The sequence below is a fragment of the Microplitis demolitor genome, chromosome 6 (genome assembly GCF_026212275.2).
Source record: "Microplitis demolitor isolate Queensland-Clemson2020A chromosome 6, iyMicDemo2.1a, whole genome shotgun sequence".
Classification (NCBI taxonomy): Eukaryota; Metazoa; Arthropoda; class Insecta; order Hymenoptera; family Braconidae; genus Microplitis; species Microplitis demolitor.
The window spans coordinates 4,138,500-4,156,135 of NC_068550.1; the positions used below are offsets into that span (position 1 = coordinate 4,138,500).

The 17,636-nt window shown below is 30.6% G+C and overlaps 5 protein-coding genes across 5 annotated transcripts; 3 read left to right on the forward strand and 2 right to left on the reverse strand.

Annotated features, from left to right (window-relative positions):
* The first annotated feature begins 60 nt into the window (after window positions 1–60).
* On the forward strand, window positions 61–3,396 carry LOC103573340 (valine--tRNA ligase, mitochondrial). The gene is made up of 7 exons (XM_053740311.1): window positions 61–154; window positions 232–421; window positions 481–727; window positions 788–2,783; window positions 2,845–3,017; window positions 3,095–3,235; window positions 3,302–3,396. Exons 1-7 carry the CDS (start codon window positions 67–69, stop codon window positions 3,347–3,349), a joined length of 2,883 nt encoding a protein of 960 aa, XP_053596286.1. The 5' UTR covers window positions 61–66; the 3' UTR covers window positions 3,350–3,396.
* On the reverse strand, window positions 3,274–5,331 carry LOC103573329 (kelch domain-containing protein 4). The gene is made up of 2 exons (XM_008552367.2): window positions 5,105–5,331; window positions 3,274–4,818 (listed from the first exon to the last, which is right to left on the reverse strand). Exons 1-2 carry the CDS (start codon window positions 5,216–5,218, stop codon window positions 3,385–3,387), a joined length of 1,548 nt encoding a protein of 515 aa, XP_008550589.1. The 5' UTR covers window positions 5,219–5,331; the 3' UTR covers window positions 3,274–3,384.
* Window positions 5,332–5,646: 315 nt separating this feature from the next.
* On the forward strand, window positions 5,647–6,032 carry LOC103573361 (BLOC-1-related complex subunit 7). Its single transcript, XM_014441530.1, has 2 exons — window positions 5,647–5,784; window positions 5,853–6,032. Exons 1-2 carry the CDS (start codon window positions 5,647–5,649, stop codon window positions 6,030–6,032), a joined length of 318 nt encoding a protein of 105 aa, XP_014297016.1.
* Window positions 6,033–6,064: 32 nt separating this feature from the next.
* On the reverse strand, window positions 6,065–8,455 carry LOC103573356 (uroporphyrinogen decarboxylase). Its single transcript, XM_008552402.3, has 6 exons — window positions 8,323–8,455; window positions 7,424–8,113; window positions 7,196–7,354; window positions 6,952–7,113; window positions 6,741–6,878; window positions 6,065–6,656 (listed from the first exon to the last, which is right to left on the reverse strand). Exons 2-6 carry the CDS (start codon window positions 7,718–7,720, stop codon window positions 6,345–6,347), a joined length of 1,068 nt encoding a protein of 355 aa, XP_008550624.1. The 5' UTR covers window positions 7,721–8,113; window positions 8,323–8,455; the 3' UTR covers window positions 6,065–6,344.
* A 240-nt stretch (window positions 8,456–8,695) lies between these two features.
* LOC106693598 (ATP-binding cassette subfamily G member 4) lies at window positions 8,696–17,282 on the forward strand. Its single transcript, XM_014441957.2, has 8 exons — window positions 8,696–8,850; window positions 9,120–9,782; window positions 12,728–13,100; window positions 14,693–14,810; window positions 14,918–15,113; window positions 15,217–15,364; window positions 15,510–16,387; window positions 16,471–17,282. Exons 3-8 carry the CDS (start codon window positions 12,860–12,862, stop codon window positions 16,807–16,809), a joined length of 1,920 nt encoding a protein of 639 aa, XP_014297443.1. The 5' UTR covers window positions 8,696–8,850; window positions 9,120–9,782; window positions 12,728–12,859; the 3' UTR covers window positions 16,810–17,282.
* Window positions 17,283–17,636: the final 354 nt, after the last annotated feature.

Below are 17,636 nucleotides of genomic sequence, written 5' to 3' on the forward strand. Positions count from 1 at the left end.
AAATGGAAGCCGCAATTAATTATTAATAATTAATAATAATAATAATAATAATTACAAATAATCATTATGAATGTCAATAAATTAAATGACATTAGACGTTTCTTTATTTCGTACAGAACTTATTGCAAAAGATTAAATGAGGAACGTATTGTTGGTAAGATATTTTATTTGTGTATTTTTTAAAATAATAAATAAATTATCTGTTTTTTTTTTTTTATGTTCTTACTCTAGATTTTCCAAATACTTATGAAGCAAAAGTTAGAGAAGAATATTGGAACGATATCTGGTTAAAAAATAATTATTGGAACCCTAAAAATGATAATTATCAATTAAAAATGTTGCTACCCCCGCCAAATGTCACTGGAGTTCTTCATCTAGGCCATGCACTGACAGTAACTGTCGAAGATATTTTAGCAAGATGGTAATTGTTCATTGAATCATTTTTTTATTTTATTGTAAGTAATGACGAATTTTTTTTAGGCACAGAATGAAAGGAGATGCTGTCCTCTGGGTTCCTGGTCTGGATCACGCGGGAATAGCAACCCAAGTAGCGGTAGAAAAAAATTTGTTTGCTACTAAAGGTGTCACGAGACATGACTTAGGGAGGGAAAAATTTTTAAAATGCGTTGATGAGTGGAAACAGGACAAAGGAGATGTGATCAAGAATCAATTGAAGAGTTTGGGAGCAACTTTAGACTGGTCACATGAATATTTTACTATGAGTAAGGTAATTTTTTAAAATTTTGATTGTTTGGATGAAGATGTTGATGAGTTTTTTAATTAACAGGAACACAATAAGGCAGTGGTTGAAGCTTTTGTAACTTTGCATCAACGTAATTTGCTGTATCGTCACAATGATTTGGTCAATTGGTCTCCTACATTGAGAAGTACGATATCGGATATTGAAGTCGAGTTTATTGAAGTAAGTAAGAAGACTGATTTAAAAATACCTGGTTATGACAAGAGTGTGAGGTTTGGAGAAATAGCAGAAGTTGTTTTTAAATTAAAAGATTGCGAAGATGAAATCACTGTGGCGACAACAAGAGTCGAATCAATGTTTGGAGATGTTGCTATAGCTGTTCATCCAGACGATTCTCGGTACTCGAGACACATCGGTCATCAAGTCTGGCATCCACTTCGCGAAACTTTTATACCCATAATAGCTGACTCTAGTGTTAAGCAAGACTTTGGCACAGGTGCAGTCAAAATAACTCCAGGTCATCATCATCAGGATCTTGATGTCGCACGCAGACACTCGCTGGAGATAATAGAAGTGATAAAGGAAGATGGCAAGATGAATGATCAAGCTAAAAATTATTCAGGTGTCCAAAGATTTGAAGCGAGAAGGAAAATTACTGATGAATTAACTGACAGAGGAATAATAAGAGATATCAAGGATCACGCGATGACTATTCCCGTTTGTTCGAGGTCTGGAGACGTTATTGAATATATGATAAAAGAGCAGTGGTTTATGAGTATGAAAAAAATGGCTGAGAGAGCTATGGAAGCTGTGAAGAGTCGAGAATTGAAATTAGACCCGCCGAGATTTGAAGAAACTTGGCTAGATTGCCTGGATAACATCAAGGATTGGTGTGTGTCCAGACAGTTGTGGTGGGGGCATCGAATTCCAGCTTACAGATGTTTTGACGGATCAAAAACTCACTGGATCGTAGCTCCGAGTCTTCAAGAAGCTCGCGAGCTCGCGCAAAAGCAGTTTGGAGTAACGGAAGTCCAGCAAGATGACGATGTGCTGGACACCTGGTTCTCTGCTGGTCTGCTTCCACTGTCCGCGATGGGTTGGCCGGATAAAAAGTACGCAAAACATTATCCACTTAGTATCATGGAAACTGGACACGACATCTTGATGTTCTGGGTCTCCAGAATGGTGATGATGTGCACAGAATTAGTTGGAACTCTGCCTTACAATGAAGTGCTGCTTCATGGTATTTTGTGTGACGCCCAAGGTAAAAAAATGTCTAAGAGTCTTGGTAATGTAATTTTACCAGAGTATATTATAAACGGAATAAGTTTAGAGGATTTGAATGCCAAAGCCGAAGAAAGTTTTGCTGGTGGAATTCTCAGCAAATCAGAACTAAAACGTACTCTAACTGTTAACAATAAAATGTTTAGTGAAGGAATCGCTAAATGTGGAATTGACGCACTGAGACTGACCCTCTGTGCTCACAACATTAAGAATGAAAAAATCAGTTTCAATGTTATTGAGTGTAAGACAAACAAACATTTTTGCAATAAAATATGGCAAGCTTGTAAATATGTGCTGCTTGTTACTGATGACAGTCTCATAGAAAAACCTGATGATCTGACGACAGTCGACCGATGGATACTAAGTCGCCTGGCTCTGATGGTAGAAACTGTGAATGAATCCTTCGAGCAGCGCAATTTCTACAAAGCCATCAGAGCTTTCAGACAATTTTTTTACTATGAATTCTGTGATTTTTTTATCGAAGCAACCAAGCCCGGTCTCCAGAGTTCGAAAGAAAATATTATTCTAAGTCACAGGTATTGCTTGATAAGATGTCTAGAAGTTTCTTTGAGAGCAATTTCACCAGTGATGCCTTTTTTGTGCGAGGAATTGTACTCGCGACTTGCGACAAAGCTTCCAGCATTTACTCCAACTCCTTCAGTCATGAAATTGTCTTACCCTACAGTGGAAGAAGTTGATAGAGATTGCAAACTAGAAGAAAAGTTTAAGCAAGTTTTAAAAATTATTTTTGATCTCAGAAATATTTATGCGTATGTTAATAAATCGTCAATCCTAGGAGGTAAATTTTCAAATTTTTCAAATATTTTCTTGTACTCCAATAAATTATTTTAAATTTTTAGTTGAAATCGTAACGGACGGAGATAATTTAGAATTATTCAAAGATAATATTAATGTGATTGTTGCTACGACGAGAGTTAGTGACATTAAAATACTGCCAGCTGATAATTATGTTATCAAAGAAAATAGTATTTGTAGTAAAGAATCTGATTATCAATTGTACTATTTATTAAAGGTAATTATTTATCATTAATTATTTGAACGTAAAACTTGATAGTTTTATTTTAATCTAATAGCTGATTAAATTTTTAGGACAATAAAGTTGGAGCACAAATGGCGGATAAAGTACAAAATAAAAAACTAAAATTAGAAGAAAGTATAAATAAACTCACAAAAAATTTATCACGCCCGAAATTCATACCCAATGAACAGAAGACAAGAATTGAGGATCAGGTAAATTGATTAATTATTTTTAAAATAATAAAAATGAATAATAATAAACTTAAAATTTATTTCTAGATTAAAAATCTTAAACATGAGCTTGAGAAAATCCCAAGATTTGTATAAAAAAAATTATTTATTAATATTTTAATAAAAATATTCTACTCAAGGTCCATATCTTCATCGTCACTACTGTCATCGCTGTCACTTTCAGATTCAGAACTTTCGGAGTCTAGCCAGACTTGCGAAGAAACATCATTTGGAATAATAGTCTGCCATTCATTTAATTTATGGAGATCTAAACTGTAGAAGTCATTGAGAGTATACTGTCTGTCTCCATCTTCATATATTCCGCCGTACAAATATAGGACATTGTTTTTTACAACGAGTCCAGGATTTATTCTCGGTGAAGGCGTGAACACTTGAGCCTTTGGTTCAGCGGCAACCGAACTCGTCGATGTGGCCGGAGCAGGTCCAATAGTCATCGTAAAAACTCCGTCATCGACTACTACTTTAGCTGGTTCTACATTTGCTTCCTTTTCCTTTTCATCTTGGTCGTCATCTTTCTCATCACCATCATCTTTAGCATCTGAATCATCTTTCCTACGCCTTCGTTTACTTTTTTCTTTATCACCAGTCAGTGTAACAATTTTCCAGTGTCGTTTCTCTAAGTCCAAAGACAATAAATCATTGAAAAATGTCCCGTTAAGTACTTCATCGTCTTCAAGATTTACGTCATCAAAAACTCCTCCAAATACATAAGCTACAGTGGGTGAGACTAAGACAGCTGATGAGCTACAACGCGGAAGAAATGTTAATCCAGAGGGTTTAACGTCATAGGATTTCCATTTAAAATCTTGACTTTCACCTTTTAGAGGACTTAGAATGTACATATCTTCATGAATTTCACCTATATCCATCTCATTTTTAATTCTTTTTCTACTGTAGCCTCCGGTAATAAGGATTTTATTATCAGCAATAGGCAAGACAATGCACCCAGACCTCGGTTGTGGAACAAAGCCGACGATACTAATTTTCTGCCATGTGTAAGTTGTCAAATCAAATTTGTACAAGTCATCGAAGTACTTGAAGTCGCGTCCGTTATCATGAAAACCGCCAAAAATAATCAACTGTTTCTTTGTGTAGACCATGCGGTGTCCACTTCTTGAAGAAGGCCCATTGGGCACCACAACTTTCTTCCATTTCTTTTCGCCAAAATTGAAAACCCACAAATCTTTGTAATGGTAAAACTGGGACTCTGACGGACTGGAAAACTCTCCACCAAACACCCAGAGCTCGCCTTTATTGCTGGGTATAGCTACCGCTTGATGCCCGCATCGCGGAGGCGGCGCACCGGGTGCTTTTATTAACGTCCAAGTTTTTTTATTCAAATTATAAAAATACATATCACCGTAAACTGTCGTCTTGCGGCCGTCGTGGAACTCTCCTCCAAGCATAATCAGCTCATCTTTAAACGGGTGGGCAGTCAAAGTAAAATTAACGCGTCTAGATGGTTGATCAACAACAACTTCAACGACTTTTTGACGCGCTGCCTCTTCTTTTTCAATCTGCGCCACAACTTTCTCAATATCATCCTGTAAAATAATATATAAATTTAATATTAACAATAATTAATAATGATTTATGTATAAATATATCAGATATAAACATGAGTGTGAATGTAGCAGACAGACAAATTTAAAATTATTAATAAAATAAAGTTTTAAAAAAATGCGCATTTTAAAAATTTTAAAATTAATGAGTGCATTTTTTATAAATATTATTTTTTAAATTATTTACTCTACTTATTTATAATTTTTAATTTGTCTGACGTTTTCAACATTCACACTCGTATATAAAATAGTAAAATTGATAACTAACCTCTCCCATTGCCTTGAGTTCTTTTTTCAATTTTGAATTCAATTTTTTTTCAGTCTTCATCGCGGTCTTTTCAATACCGCTGACTTTTTGTTTACTTTTATTTTTCTTACCCATTTTTCAAATTTTAATTATTAATAATAATAAATTTAAAAGTTTTTTTTTACACGCGGTTACAGTTCACGTGTTTTTATTTTTTCTCTCACTGGATGTTTTCTGTATTAATTACTCAATATTCTCCCACTTTTTGCGCATGCGCAATTTTGAAATTTAATTTTTGGTAGTGGGAGTTTACGCGAAATGATTTTTTCAGTCATAAATTTAAATTAACCAACAATTAAATTGCAGAGGCGCTAGTGTCAAATTCTTAAAATAGTTTATATCTTGTTCTGTCAACAGAGAAGGGATAATCAAGGATACATTTAATAAACATTCCTAATTCCTACCACCCTTGGTCTCACCCATCAGCTGATAGTTTAATAAATCAAAATAAAATATATAACTACTATTTGCTCAACAGTAATTGATTTATATAGAAGTTAATTATGGCATCAGCATCAAGTACAAGTGCGCGTAGTTTGTTCGTCGAGTCTAAAATGCGATTGGCTGATAAAGTACAAGTTAATGTAAACAATATTGCTTCACTTGCACGTCAAATACAACGTGGCTCAAAAAGTAGTGAGGTAAAAAATTTAATTTATTTAAATTTAAATTTCATTACTTTATGACTTAAAGTTACTTTTATTTATAGATATTGATGCAAGCGGCTAAAAATTTTGCTCAACAAGAACACGGACTTGAGAGCGCAGAAAACAATTTAGAAAAACTAGCATTGATTGCCTCTCATCTAGAGTGTCAGTTGGCAGCAGTAGATAGGAGTTCTGCTAAATTAGAAGACGTCACTGAACAAGTTCGTGCAATGCAGCGTTAATATAAAGCAAGTTTTTATTTATTTATTTATTATATATTATAAAATTTTTAAATAACAGTTCAAAAAACCAATATCAATATTATCACAAACAATAAAACCATAAACCAAGTTAATGATACTGGAAATAACAGACGTTAGAAAATTTTTTAATTTTCATCAACAAATGAGACGATATAGAAAAATAATTTGAATGTGGACATAAAAATTTTAAAAAGTTCTTGGTATGACTTTTAAAAATTTTTTGTATAAAAATATCTAATTTGTTTGGTTAAAAATAAAAAATATCGTCTGCTGCTTTCACAATCATCCACATCACACTGAATGTATTCCTCGAATAAAGGCTTCGACTGATGGAATAGGCGTGTCTGGAAGAATTCCATGACCCAAATTAGCAATGTAACGAGTTTTTCCAAACTGTGATGCTATTTTTCTTGCACGTTCATAGACTTGCTCTTCGTTAGCATACATTGCGCATGGATCCATGTTTCCTTGGACAGTAACGTTGGTCAATCGTGTCCTTGCATCTGATGGCTCTATTGTCCAATCAATTCCTATCACATCGTAAGCTTGACTTTTTGCAAGACGTTCCAATGAATTTAATGTTGCGCCTTTGGGGAATGCAATCTTTAAAAAAATTATTTATTACTTAATAAAAAAATTAAATAAAGAGTAATTAATTAATTAATTAATTAATTAAGTGGCAATTACCATTGGAACTCTAGGAATGTTCAATGCATCTAGTTTAAGTTTTACTTTTTCACTGATTTGTTTGAGATAAGGCAGTGAAAAAGTTTCAAAAAGTTCATCGTTCAAATAATCTGCATGACTTTCAAATACTTGAAGTGCCTGATCAATGAAAATAGTAAATAAATTCAAATAATTATAAATGATAAAACATAAATTATTTAAAATTAATCACCTGAGCACCGGCTTTAGCCTGCATTACTAGATAATCAATAATAATATCAGTAATTAATTGCAAAAGTGTATGAGATTCTTGGGGGTATTTATAAAACCAAGATCTAGCTTGCGCCATTGTAGAACTTCCTCCTCCTTGGATCATGTAGCCCATCAGTGTCCACTAGTCAAAAAAAATTGCACATTATTTTGGTAACTAAAAATCTGAACAATTTAATTATTCAAAAAAATGTTTGAATGCTTACTGGAGCACCGGTGAAGCCGATCAGGGGAACTTTACCCTCTAGTTTGTGTCTTGTTAATGTAATAGCTTCTCCAACGTACCCTAGATCTTTTTCTACATCTGGTTTTTTCAGTCGCGCCATGTCACTGGGACTAGCGATAGGTTGCGGTAGCACTGGACCCTGTCGAAAATTTCCCAAGTCATTTAAAAGTCAATTACCAGGAATAAAATAATTTGAATTTAAATTTACCACTGCGGATCTCATTTCTACGGTCATACCCATGGCTTGCGGTATCACGAGTATGTCAGAAAAAATAATACTGGCATCAAGATCAAATCTTCTTATAGGCTGCAGAGTTACTTCACATGCAAATTCAGGTGTCTGGCATATGGAAAAAAAGTCATGCTTGGTACGAAATTCGCGAAACTCTGGCAAATATCTTCCAGCTTGTCTCATAATCCATACTGGTATCTTATCAACTTCTTCACCTCTTGCAGCTTTTAAAAATCTATCGTTTTTCAAAACTGGGAAGTTGTGTTTCTCCATAATTATTTTAAAATATTTTAATTAACAAATATAGCAAAGTTTTAATCAGTATGTTTTAGGTTAAATCACTGGTAGATTCTTTTTATAAATTGACTTTACACTCGAATTAATTTCAGCGGTCTGAGCAAATATAAGTATATATATTTATTGTTCGTATTATAATGAATGACAAATCATTTTTTTTTGTAAATTACAAGAAACCGTTCATTGTTATGGTGATATCACAAGTCACAGTGTCGTTTTGCGGCCCTCGTGGCTGTTGTCTCATCTGATAAAAAAGCTCTAAAATAATAACAATTGACTTGGCAACAGCGCCATCGCAAACTTCTTGCTCCTGTAATCGATAATGCAGATCTTGATATTCAAAATAATCGCAATTTAAAAACTCCAGTTCTATAAATCAAAAATAATTTGAATTAAATGCGTGTAGGGTAAGACCGCTACTTTTCTTTACATTTAATACTTTATTTCAAAAAATGAGTGTAAAATAAAATTTTCATTTTAATAGACGGATAAAAGTGTCTATACATTTTGAATATTAGTTATGACGTTGGTCTTTTACAAATAAATTTATTTAAATTTTTAAAGTGTCAAAAACTCACCGAAAACGGTACCTCTATTCTAGATGTAAAAAGATAATCTGATAAAAAAATAAAATTTTATATTAATAATTGTTGACAAGATGAAAAATAAATAAACACTCGACCTACTAATAAATAAATATGTTCAAAGCTAAGCTGTCACACTGACCTCAATTATTAATTTTCTCATATGGGTATTTAACAGATAATTGTTCTTTATCAATTTTATACCTCTCAAGGTTAAATTTTGAGTCATAACTTAGTTTGTAAAAATTAATAAATAATAAAATTACAATCATAATATTTATTATTATTATTATTATTATTTATTATTTATTATTATAATTATTAACAGTTAAGTTATTGGATTATAATAAAAAAAATAAAATAAACGATAAAAAGAATTTTTTCCATTGGGAAAATTTCCAAAAAAAAAAGAAATCCATTTGAAATCAGTTTAAAGTCCAAAAGGTGAAGGATATTTCCAACTAATGGACCTTCAGGAAGTCACAAGTGATAACCCGACGATGAGACATCGGACGTACTTGAGTTAGTGTTATTTGTAAATCATAATGTTTAAATTATTTTCATATAATTTTCTCAAGCTTTTATTTTATTTATTACTACTAACATTTATATATTATGATTCTTCTACGCCTTATTTGAATAAATATTACAAGTAGGAGCTCTGAAAAAAATTCGAACAATAAACTTGAATTGTTTACAAGTTTAAATATTATTGTTTTGTAATATATTAATTATTATTATTATTATTATTATTATTATTGTTATTCTTTTATCTATTATCTATTTTCCAGGTATCACACGATTGTAAAATAAGCACTCAGAGTAAATACGAAAAGCGCTTGCGCTGTTTAGCAGTTGGATGGAAGTATAACGTGATCTTGAAATAAAACGCGTTGTTGTTAATTTGGTAACAAAAAAAAAAAAAAAGAAACTGACAGTTCAAGTAGAGGTACAAGACGTAATGGATAATTATTAAAAAATGTTTAACTCATCATTATCTGAATTTATTAAACTCGTTATCACTCACACTGGGCATATGTAAAATAAAATAAGCAGATTATATTTTTTTATAAGTATATAAACACATATGGAATATTTATGTATATAATATTATTATGAGAATGTGTGCAAGTGTAATTCTACTATAGATGTTACTAGTATAAAGACTACAGCTGTAGTTTTAAATGACAATATTGTATTGCGCTTTGCCCGCTTCCTGGTATAGAGTAAAGAGACTTGGACGCGCTCGTTGTTTCATTTTGATTTTCAGTCTACATCAAGACTTGACGCGGTTCGGCTGTGATTTAAATATCGTATGCACTATAAACATTATTTTCAAACAAACATTTATTGCTTGGAGTTTATTAACTTACTAATTTATTTTGTTTTCATTAATAATTAATCTGCTATTTACTGATTTCATTATTGTGATAATTTGGATTTTATCTCAACATGTGAGTGATTGTTATATTAATAAATTTCATATTTATATGTATAAGTATAGATTTATATTTTCCTTGTTATTTTAAAATGATATTTTCTATTTTTAATTATAAATTGTAATTTTTTTAATAACTCATGACCTTTGAACAGAGCTGTCAAATTTATCACAGTCTACGGATTTTTTGTTTACTTTTTGTTAATCATTTATATTAATTATCTATTAATGTGTCATTATTTTTAATAGGGAGGTTGTTAATCCCTAATTATCGTTTGTTGTCTTAATTGCAAGTGAAATTGTTTATTTTTTTTTAAATTTAGTGGGTGATAGAAAGAAAATAAACTGCAGTAATTCGCGGGGTTTAGTTTTTGACTTTCTCGTAGAAAGCGCGGGTTGGTTGACCTGATGATTTATCCTCATTTCTCGTTGATACCCATCCATCTCGCGTGAGTCAAACACTCAACACACTAACACTCTACTCAGAGTCAATGACTAATAATAATAATAATAACAGTAATAATATAAATAATAAAAAGATATGTATGTTAATCATTAAGTTCCTTTTATCAAAATTTTTCCCGCTATTTTTTTTTTAAAACTGTTCAACAACCAGATAAAACAAAGTAAATATTTTCCTGACCCGTGAAATCTTCCTTTAGATTTAAAATAAATCCATTACTTTGTTTTTTTTAATAACAAAAATTTCACTTGATCAACCGGTTCCTCAGAAAGTTTAAATTTTTATTTATCGAAAGAAAATAAAATTTTTACTTTAGACCTTTTTTACTCCGTCGTGGATTTTTTCCGATGCCAAAAAATTTTATAATCTGTTAAATTTATTTAACCCGCAGAATAAGTTTTTTGTTTCAAAAATTCTTCCGGGCTTTCAATCAAAAAATAATTAATTAATTTTTTTTATTTTTTAATATTAATTTATCATTAGTATGCAGGGAAAAAAAAATTTATTCCTTGTTTCTTTCATTTATTTGGCATTTATGTTTATTTAACAAGCATATTAATTATTGCAAAATAAGTAACAAAGTAAAAGGTCTAGTGAAAAAAAAAGCTGTTATGACATTGATGAAAAACACTAAAATTATCAATGTCATCGAAACGACATTAACATTTTACGGAAATTCTCAAATATCTGGGTATAAGAACAAGCTGAATTAATACTTTTATATTTATAGAAAACTATTATCTTACAGATATAATTAATTTACATCCTGTTACCATCACTGTTCTTGGTATTTTTTATTCCACTCGATTTTATTTTATTTTATTTATTTATATTTTTTTTTTTACGTCAACTATAAAATCAGGTTCTGCATAACTAATTTTCAGTTCTGAAAAATCAAACGATCAAATCGTGCGTGATATTTATAATAAAAAAATAAAACCATCTGTATAAATTTAAATTCAAGTTAATTAACATACAATACTATTTTTTAATTAAATGACATTTAACAAATGGTTTGAAAAAAAAAAAAAAAAAAAAAAAAAAAAATCACGTGTGAATTTTGCCGTAAGATGGAGAGAAAAATAATTGATAAGTCTAATGAATAATAAGTTTTGCAAAAAAAAAAAACTAAATTGAATAGAATGACATGTTGAGATTTATAATTTGACATTCTTATGTCTCAAGAAACTTATTAAAATTGCATATTCTGACAATTCTCATCTTTGTTACGTAAGTTAACTAATGATAGGTACTCGACCATCGTACAAATAATAATCACGCTAAAAGACATTCACTCAGTAATCTAAATCGACGAGATGTGATTTAGTAAATCAACGATCAAACGAGGTTAATGAAAGTATATTTATATTGCAGTACCCTAAGAAAAATATTTAAATAAATATATATATTTGCAATGAAAGTACATACAATTATCTTAATAACTAAATTCAAAAAATTCCATATATTAATTTTTTTTTTTTAATTTTTTAATTAAAATTAATTACTAATTAACAAGTGATAACTTTTGTAATTATTTATAATTTTTAAAAATTGATTATTCATATAAATGATATTAATAATCTTTTATACTTTCATAAAATAATTTTTTTATTTTAAATTAAAGCGGCCAAAATTTTTTACAGAATATTAAAATACGAGAAAATGTTTCAGATTTAAAATATTTAAATTAAATCAACATATCGTCAGTTAGTTTATTTTCTGAGTCATATTGATTTATAATAATATTTATCGTCCAGTAAAATCATGAGTCGATCATCATCGTCATCATAATCAATGTATCGCATTCACTTAAAAAAATATGCTTATGGATGCATTTTATGATTACGCCAACGAACTTGGACATTTGACGTCACTTTTAAAAAATTTTATTATTAGTTGCAATTTTCATATTTTTTCTCTTACTTTTCCTCCTTATAGTTTATTTACAGATTGTAATTATAATTATTATTATTATAAATCATTAATATTAAAATGAATGAATAAATTGAATTCACTGAAATAAAAGTACCTCAGTGTTATATATATTTATATTACTTGATTTATTGCTAAACCAATAAATTATATATATAAAAAAAAAAATAATAATAATAATAAACCTTCAAACCATAATTTAAATAATTAAATAAATTAGCACTTAGATAGACAATTTTAATAATAGTAGTATTAAAAAATTTTTGATTTTTCTTCATAGTTATTTCAAAAAAATTGTTTGCATTATCAATTTGATCGTAAGTTGGTTAAGTGAAAGGAGAATAGCATGTAAAAAAATTTCGTAACATTAACTTACATTTAAATAAAAAAGGACATTAAGTGAAATTACCATAAACAAAAAATTATGCATTTATATAAATATATATAAAACTAAATAATATCATTGTATTAACAAAAGAGAGAGTTTTATATATGCTCGCTAATTGACATAATTCATTACTCATTATTATTATTGTTATTTATTTATTTATTTTTTCTTATTTCAGTTTGTTCTTAAAGAACTGCTAAAAAAAATCTGGATACGATAAAATGGTCGAAGAGGAGTGAATTGCTGTAGATATAAATATAATTAACGTAGTCATTGGAGTTTTAAATAAATTATCAGAGATATAACAACAATGACGAGTGGCGTCCACCAAACAACCCACGTATCACCATCGCGGTCTTCCTTGAACTGTTGTCAGGGTTCGGATGACACTGCCAGTATTAATGATGTTACTGGTGTACAGACAGTTACTGGAAAAAATGATTATGTCGTTAAAACAAAACATGCATTTCCAAAACGGCCTGAAGTTGATTTAGCCTTCAATAATGTACGATTTCAAGTTCGTTCATGGAATTTTAGAAAATTAGTACCAGGTACATTTTGTAATTATTATTATTAATTAACTACTAATAATAACTGTACTTTTAAAATTATTTATGAGCTAACTAGTGACTAATGCAATAATCAACCGCGTAATAAAAGTTACAAAAAAAAAAAAACAGAGGATAAAAAAATATGTATATTGTTAATTAGCGTAGATAATTTATGAGTATTAGAAAATATCAGTTTCTTGTGTTTTAATTACGCGTGGGTTCGCTTCCTTTGATTACCGATGAACTCGTTTTATGCATCTACATATAGAATGTTTAGATGTGCGTATATATTTATATTTTAAATGTTTTTATGTTTTTTTACTCCACCTTCTCTCGTGACTTATGAGCGTAGCACAACATATCCGTTGAGCGTTGATAATTTTCTGTATTATTCATACAATGAGAAAGGAAGCTATGAGTATACGTCATAGGTGTTGCTTACGATCGTTCCAGTGTATTGTCTTGTAGTTACGAATACATCAGTCTTGACGTTTAAATTGTCATTATCATTATTATAATCATTATTACAATGCATGTTATATATAATATTGTATCTATGCCATAGTGCTGTCAACCCTTTCATTTTATTGGCCACAGCTCGGTTTTTTTCCTTCGACCGTACAGTCAAAGAGAAAATTTTTAAAGTCGTAAATAATGGCCAGCTTCGGTTTGTTAAATTAAAAAAAAAAACTAAATGGATACCGTAAAAATTGTATACTTAAAGAAATAAAAAGTATAAGATGAACGAGATAAACTGGTCACGTAGATAATTTACTATAGTATTTGAATCACATGTATGCACTTATGAACTCTCGGTGACTTGAGTTTTTTTAATATTTTTTTTTATGAATTAAAAAAAAGATTTATTGATGAAGATTGCAGATAACGATTTCATAAATTTTAAGTACTGCTTTTATTTTTTAATGCATTTACTATTCAAAAAAAAATTCTGCATAAGTTATTGGGGATCATAGAAATATTTAATGGGCACTAACAGTCGCATAATTTACTTAAACGTCATTTGCGCGAAAAAAAATATGTAAATAAATAAGTGATGACCATTAAATACAATGTTGATGGCTTTTTCTATTGGTAATGTAAGAAAAATGATAATTTCCGCGGGTGGTAATCGATTTAAAAAAAGCAACTTATAGAGTCTTAGATAATAAAACAATTTGAATGAGTGCTTAAGAATATATTTATATATGGATGAATTAAATTGGTTATTGAATAACGTCGTAGTATTTGCGAATAATAAACGCCACGAGTTTTGCTGTTTATCTGCCGGCATAAATAGTGTCCTTGGACAATAGGCTTTTATTGCGCTGCGATTTCATTTTTAACGGTACACTCAAACTCAGGAAAACCCGGTCACGTTCCATTTCTTGCCGGATATCACGTGGTTGCTATGGGTCAATGATATATATCTATTATTTTTAAGAAAAAAAAATATTCATCCGAAGAAAGTAATTTAAAAAAAACGTAGGCATCATTACAACAATAAAAATACTAGGAGTTTTTATTATGCAACTGTAGAATTTAGATGAATAATAATTTTTAACAATAAAATAATTGTAATATTTAAATTTCAGAGTCGAAAGAAATTCTTCATGGAGTTAGTGGTGAATTTCGCGCTGGTGAACTGACGGCAATAATGGGGCCATCGGGTGCCGGCAAATCGACGTTGCTGAATGTATTAGCAGGATTTACGTAAGTTCGTTACGTTAAACGCAGATCTATCAATAAAATTTTATGAGTTTTTCATTAATTAATAAACATATAAAATAAATATTAATGGCAAACTTGATCTTGTACAGCGTCCAAGGTATGACAGGCGAAGTTTCAATAAATGGGAAAGAACGTTCTCCGTACAGCGAAAGTTGGAAAAGGACATCGACTTACATTCATCAGGATTCAATACCACGTGCTCAGCTAACTGTTGGTGAAGCTATGACTCTTGCAGCGAATCTTAAATTAGGTTACACAATTAGTTCAGCATTCAAACATACTCAGGTATTAATGCTAATAAATTATTTGTTCATTTATCAATCCATCTATCAATCAGGTATTTAAATTAAAAAATAAATTATTTAAATATTTTCATTAACTAATCAAGGTCTTGGAGCTTCTGGAGATGTTGGGATTGAGTCATTGCTACGATACATTATGCGGTCGTTTGTCTGGAGGGCAGAAAAAAAGATTGGACGTTGCATTTGAGCTCTTGAGCAATCCTTCAGTATTATTTCTCGACGAGCCGACCACAGGTATTAATCATTAAGTAGAAAACCTAATCATCTAACTCATTCTTTTTTTTCCAAAGCAATTCCCATTGTAATTGCAATAATCAGTAATCGACATTAATGTAAATAAAACAAGAAAAATGATTATAATAAAAGATTAATGGTCTAGGTCTCGATTCAGCATCATGCAGCGCGTGCATTGCGTTGCTGCATCGTCTAGCAAGGACAGAACGACGTACGGTTGTTTGCACGATACACCAACCGTCAGCTCTACTATTCGAGATGTTTGATTCGCTGTACGCTCTTGCCAATGGACACTGCATATACCGCGGTCCCATATCATCATTCTTGCCACATCTGACCTCCGTAGGAGTAAATTGTCCAGCTTATCACAATCCCGCGGACTTTCTGATCGAGGTCGCGATCGGCGACTACGGTATAACTGTCGACAAACTTGCAACGGCTGCCGAGAAAATATGGGAAGACCGGAAAACAACATCAATAACTAAAAAACCCGGAAAAGTCACGAGCGAGGTCAAGGAACCACCACCGCCAGCTGGATTTCTTGCGCAGTGTTACCTCTTGTACAAGAGACAACTCATGTGCTTGAGAAGAGATTATTCATTGATGATGACTAGGTTACTTTGCCATCTTATGATTGGCATAATATTTGGGTATCTTTACATGGGAAGTGGCTACCGCGCGAATGGAGTTTTTGCAAATTATGTTTATTTGTACGGTTCGCTTTTGCTGATTGTCTATACCGGGAAAATGGCTGTTACTCTCGCGTTTCCCATAGAGATGCAGATATTAACGCGAGAGCATTTCAATCGGTGGTATAGTTTAGCGCCTTATTACATAAGTCTACTGCTAGTCGAAATACCATTTCAAGCAGCATGCGCTAGTACTTATTTGGCTGTCAGCTACTGGCTGACCGGACAGCCCATCGAGACGCATCGCATATTATTATTCATGGTCGTCAGCATTGCAGCTAGTTTGACTGCTCAAGCCTGGGGATTTTTCATCGGAGCAACTACTCCAGTCAAGGTAATTTAAAAAATTTCTCGTTTTGTTTTTTATTAAATAAAAAATACGTGGATTATAAAATGGATTTTTTATTAAACTTTCAGATTGCCGTTTTTGCGGGCCCAGTAATTGCCGTCTTGTTCTCAGTCTTTGGTTTCTGTATCCGTTATATGGATACACCGGTCGGGTTTCGCTGGATTTTCCATATTTCGTACTTCAGAGCTGGATTCCACAGTCTCTTGTACACAATCTATGGGTACAATCGCATTGATCTGAAGTGTGATGATATTTATTGTCATTACAAAAAACCTTTGAAATTTTTGAAAGAAATGGAAATCAATGAAGTCAATGTTATGAATAATTTGGTATTGATTGTCGGCATCGGTGTGCTTATGCACTTACTTACTGCAAGTGCGCTTTGGTGTAAATTAAATAGACGATAAAAATTTTAATTACTTATTTATAACTATAAATTTATAAATGTATAAAAAAAAAAAATGATGCGTGATTGTTCAGTATTTCATGAATGTATGATTGTCAATTACTCATAACTGGCCTTATTGTTACTCAAATCAGATGTAATGATTCATTTCACTGACTTCGTTGTCATTAATAATTCAAAGATGCTCGGAATTTATATAAATATAAAATAATAAGAAGAAAAAAAAAATTTGAAGTCTTGCCACATTTTTGTTACTTCATTGTTATGTTTATCGAAAATTTTAATCAATTTAGTTATTAGATTAATGTTTATTTAATTAATGAATGAATGAATTGATTATTAATTTGAATAAGAAGTTTTTTGTATAACTTAATTTTCCTGTAAGGAATTTTGTTCATTAGTAATATTAAATATTTTGTGTTTAGCAAATTAATTTTTGAACTAGTCTACTATATCATTGATGTATTTAATAATTGCTTTGTCGGTCTTTACGACAGTATAAATTGTATTTTGGTTAATATTAATTAATCCAATTATTATGATTAATAGAAATAAAATTGTTTTAAAATATATAAACATTGTTAATAATTTTTGCGAAAAGCAGATAGATATTAGTACCGTTGTAAGACTATTTGTTTATTTTCGCTATCGTTTTAATTATCATCTGGGAATTCCTCAGAGTTTATAAATTTTTGTAACTACTGATATGAGTTTATCATAAAAATTTTAAAAGTAATATTTTTTACAATTTTCTTGTATAGATATTGCAAGAAAAATTATGTGATAAGCTTACTAATAATTTATAAAAATATTTTATTGATAATCTTT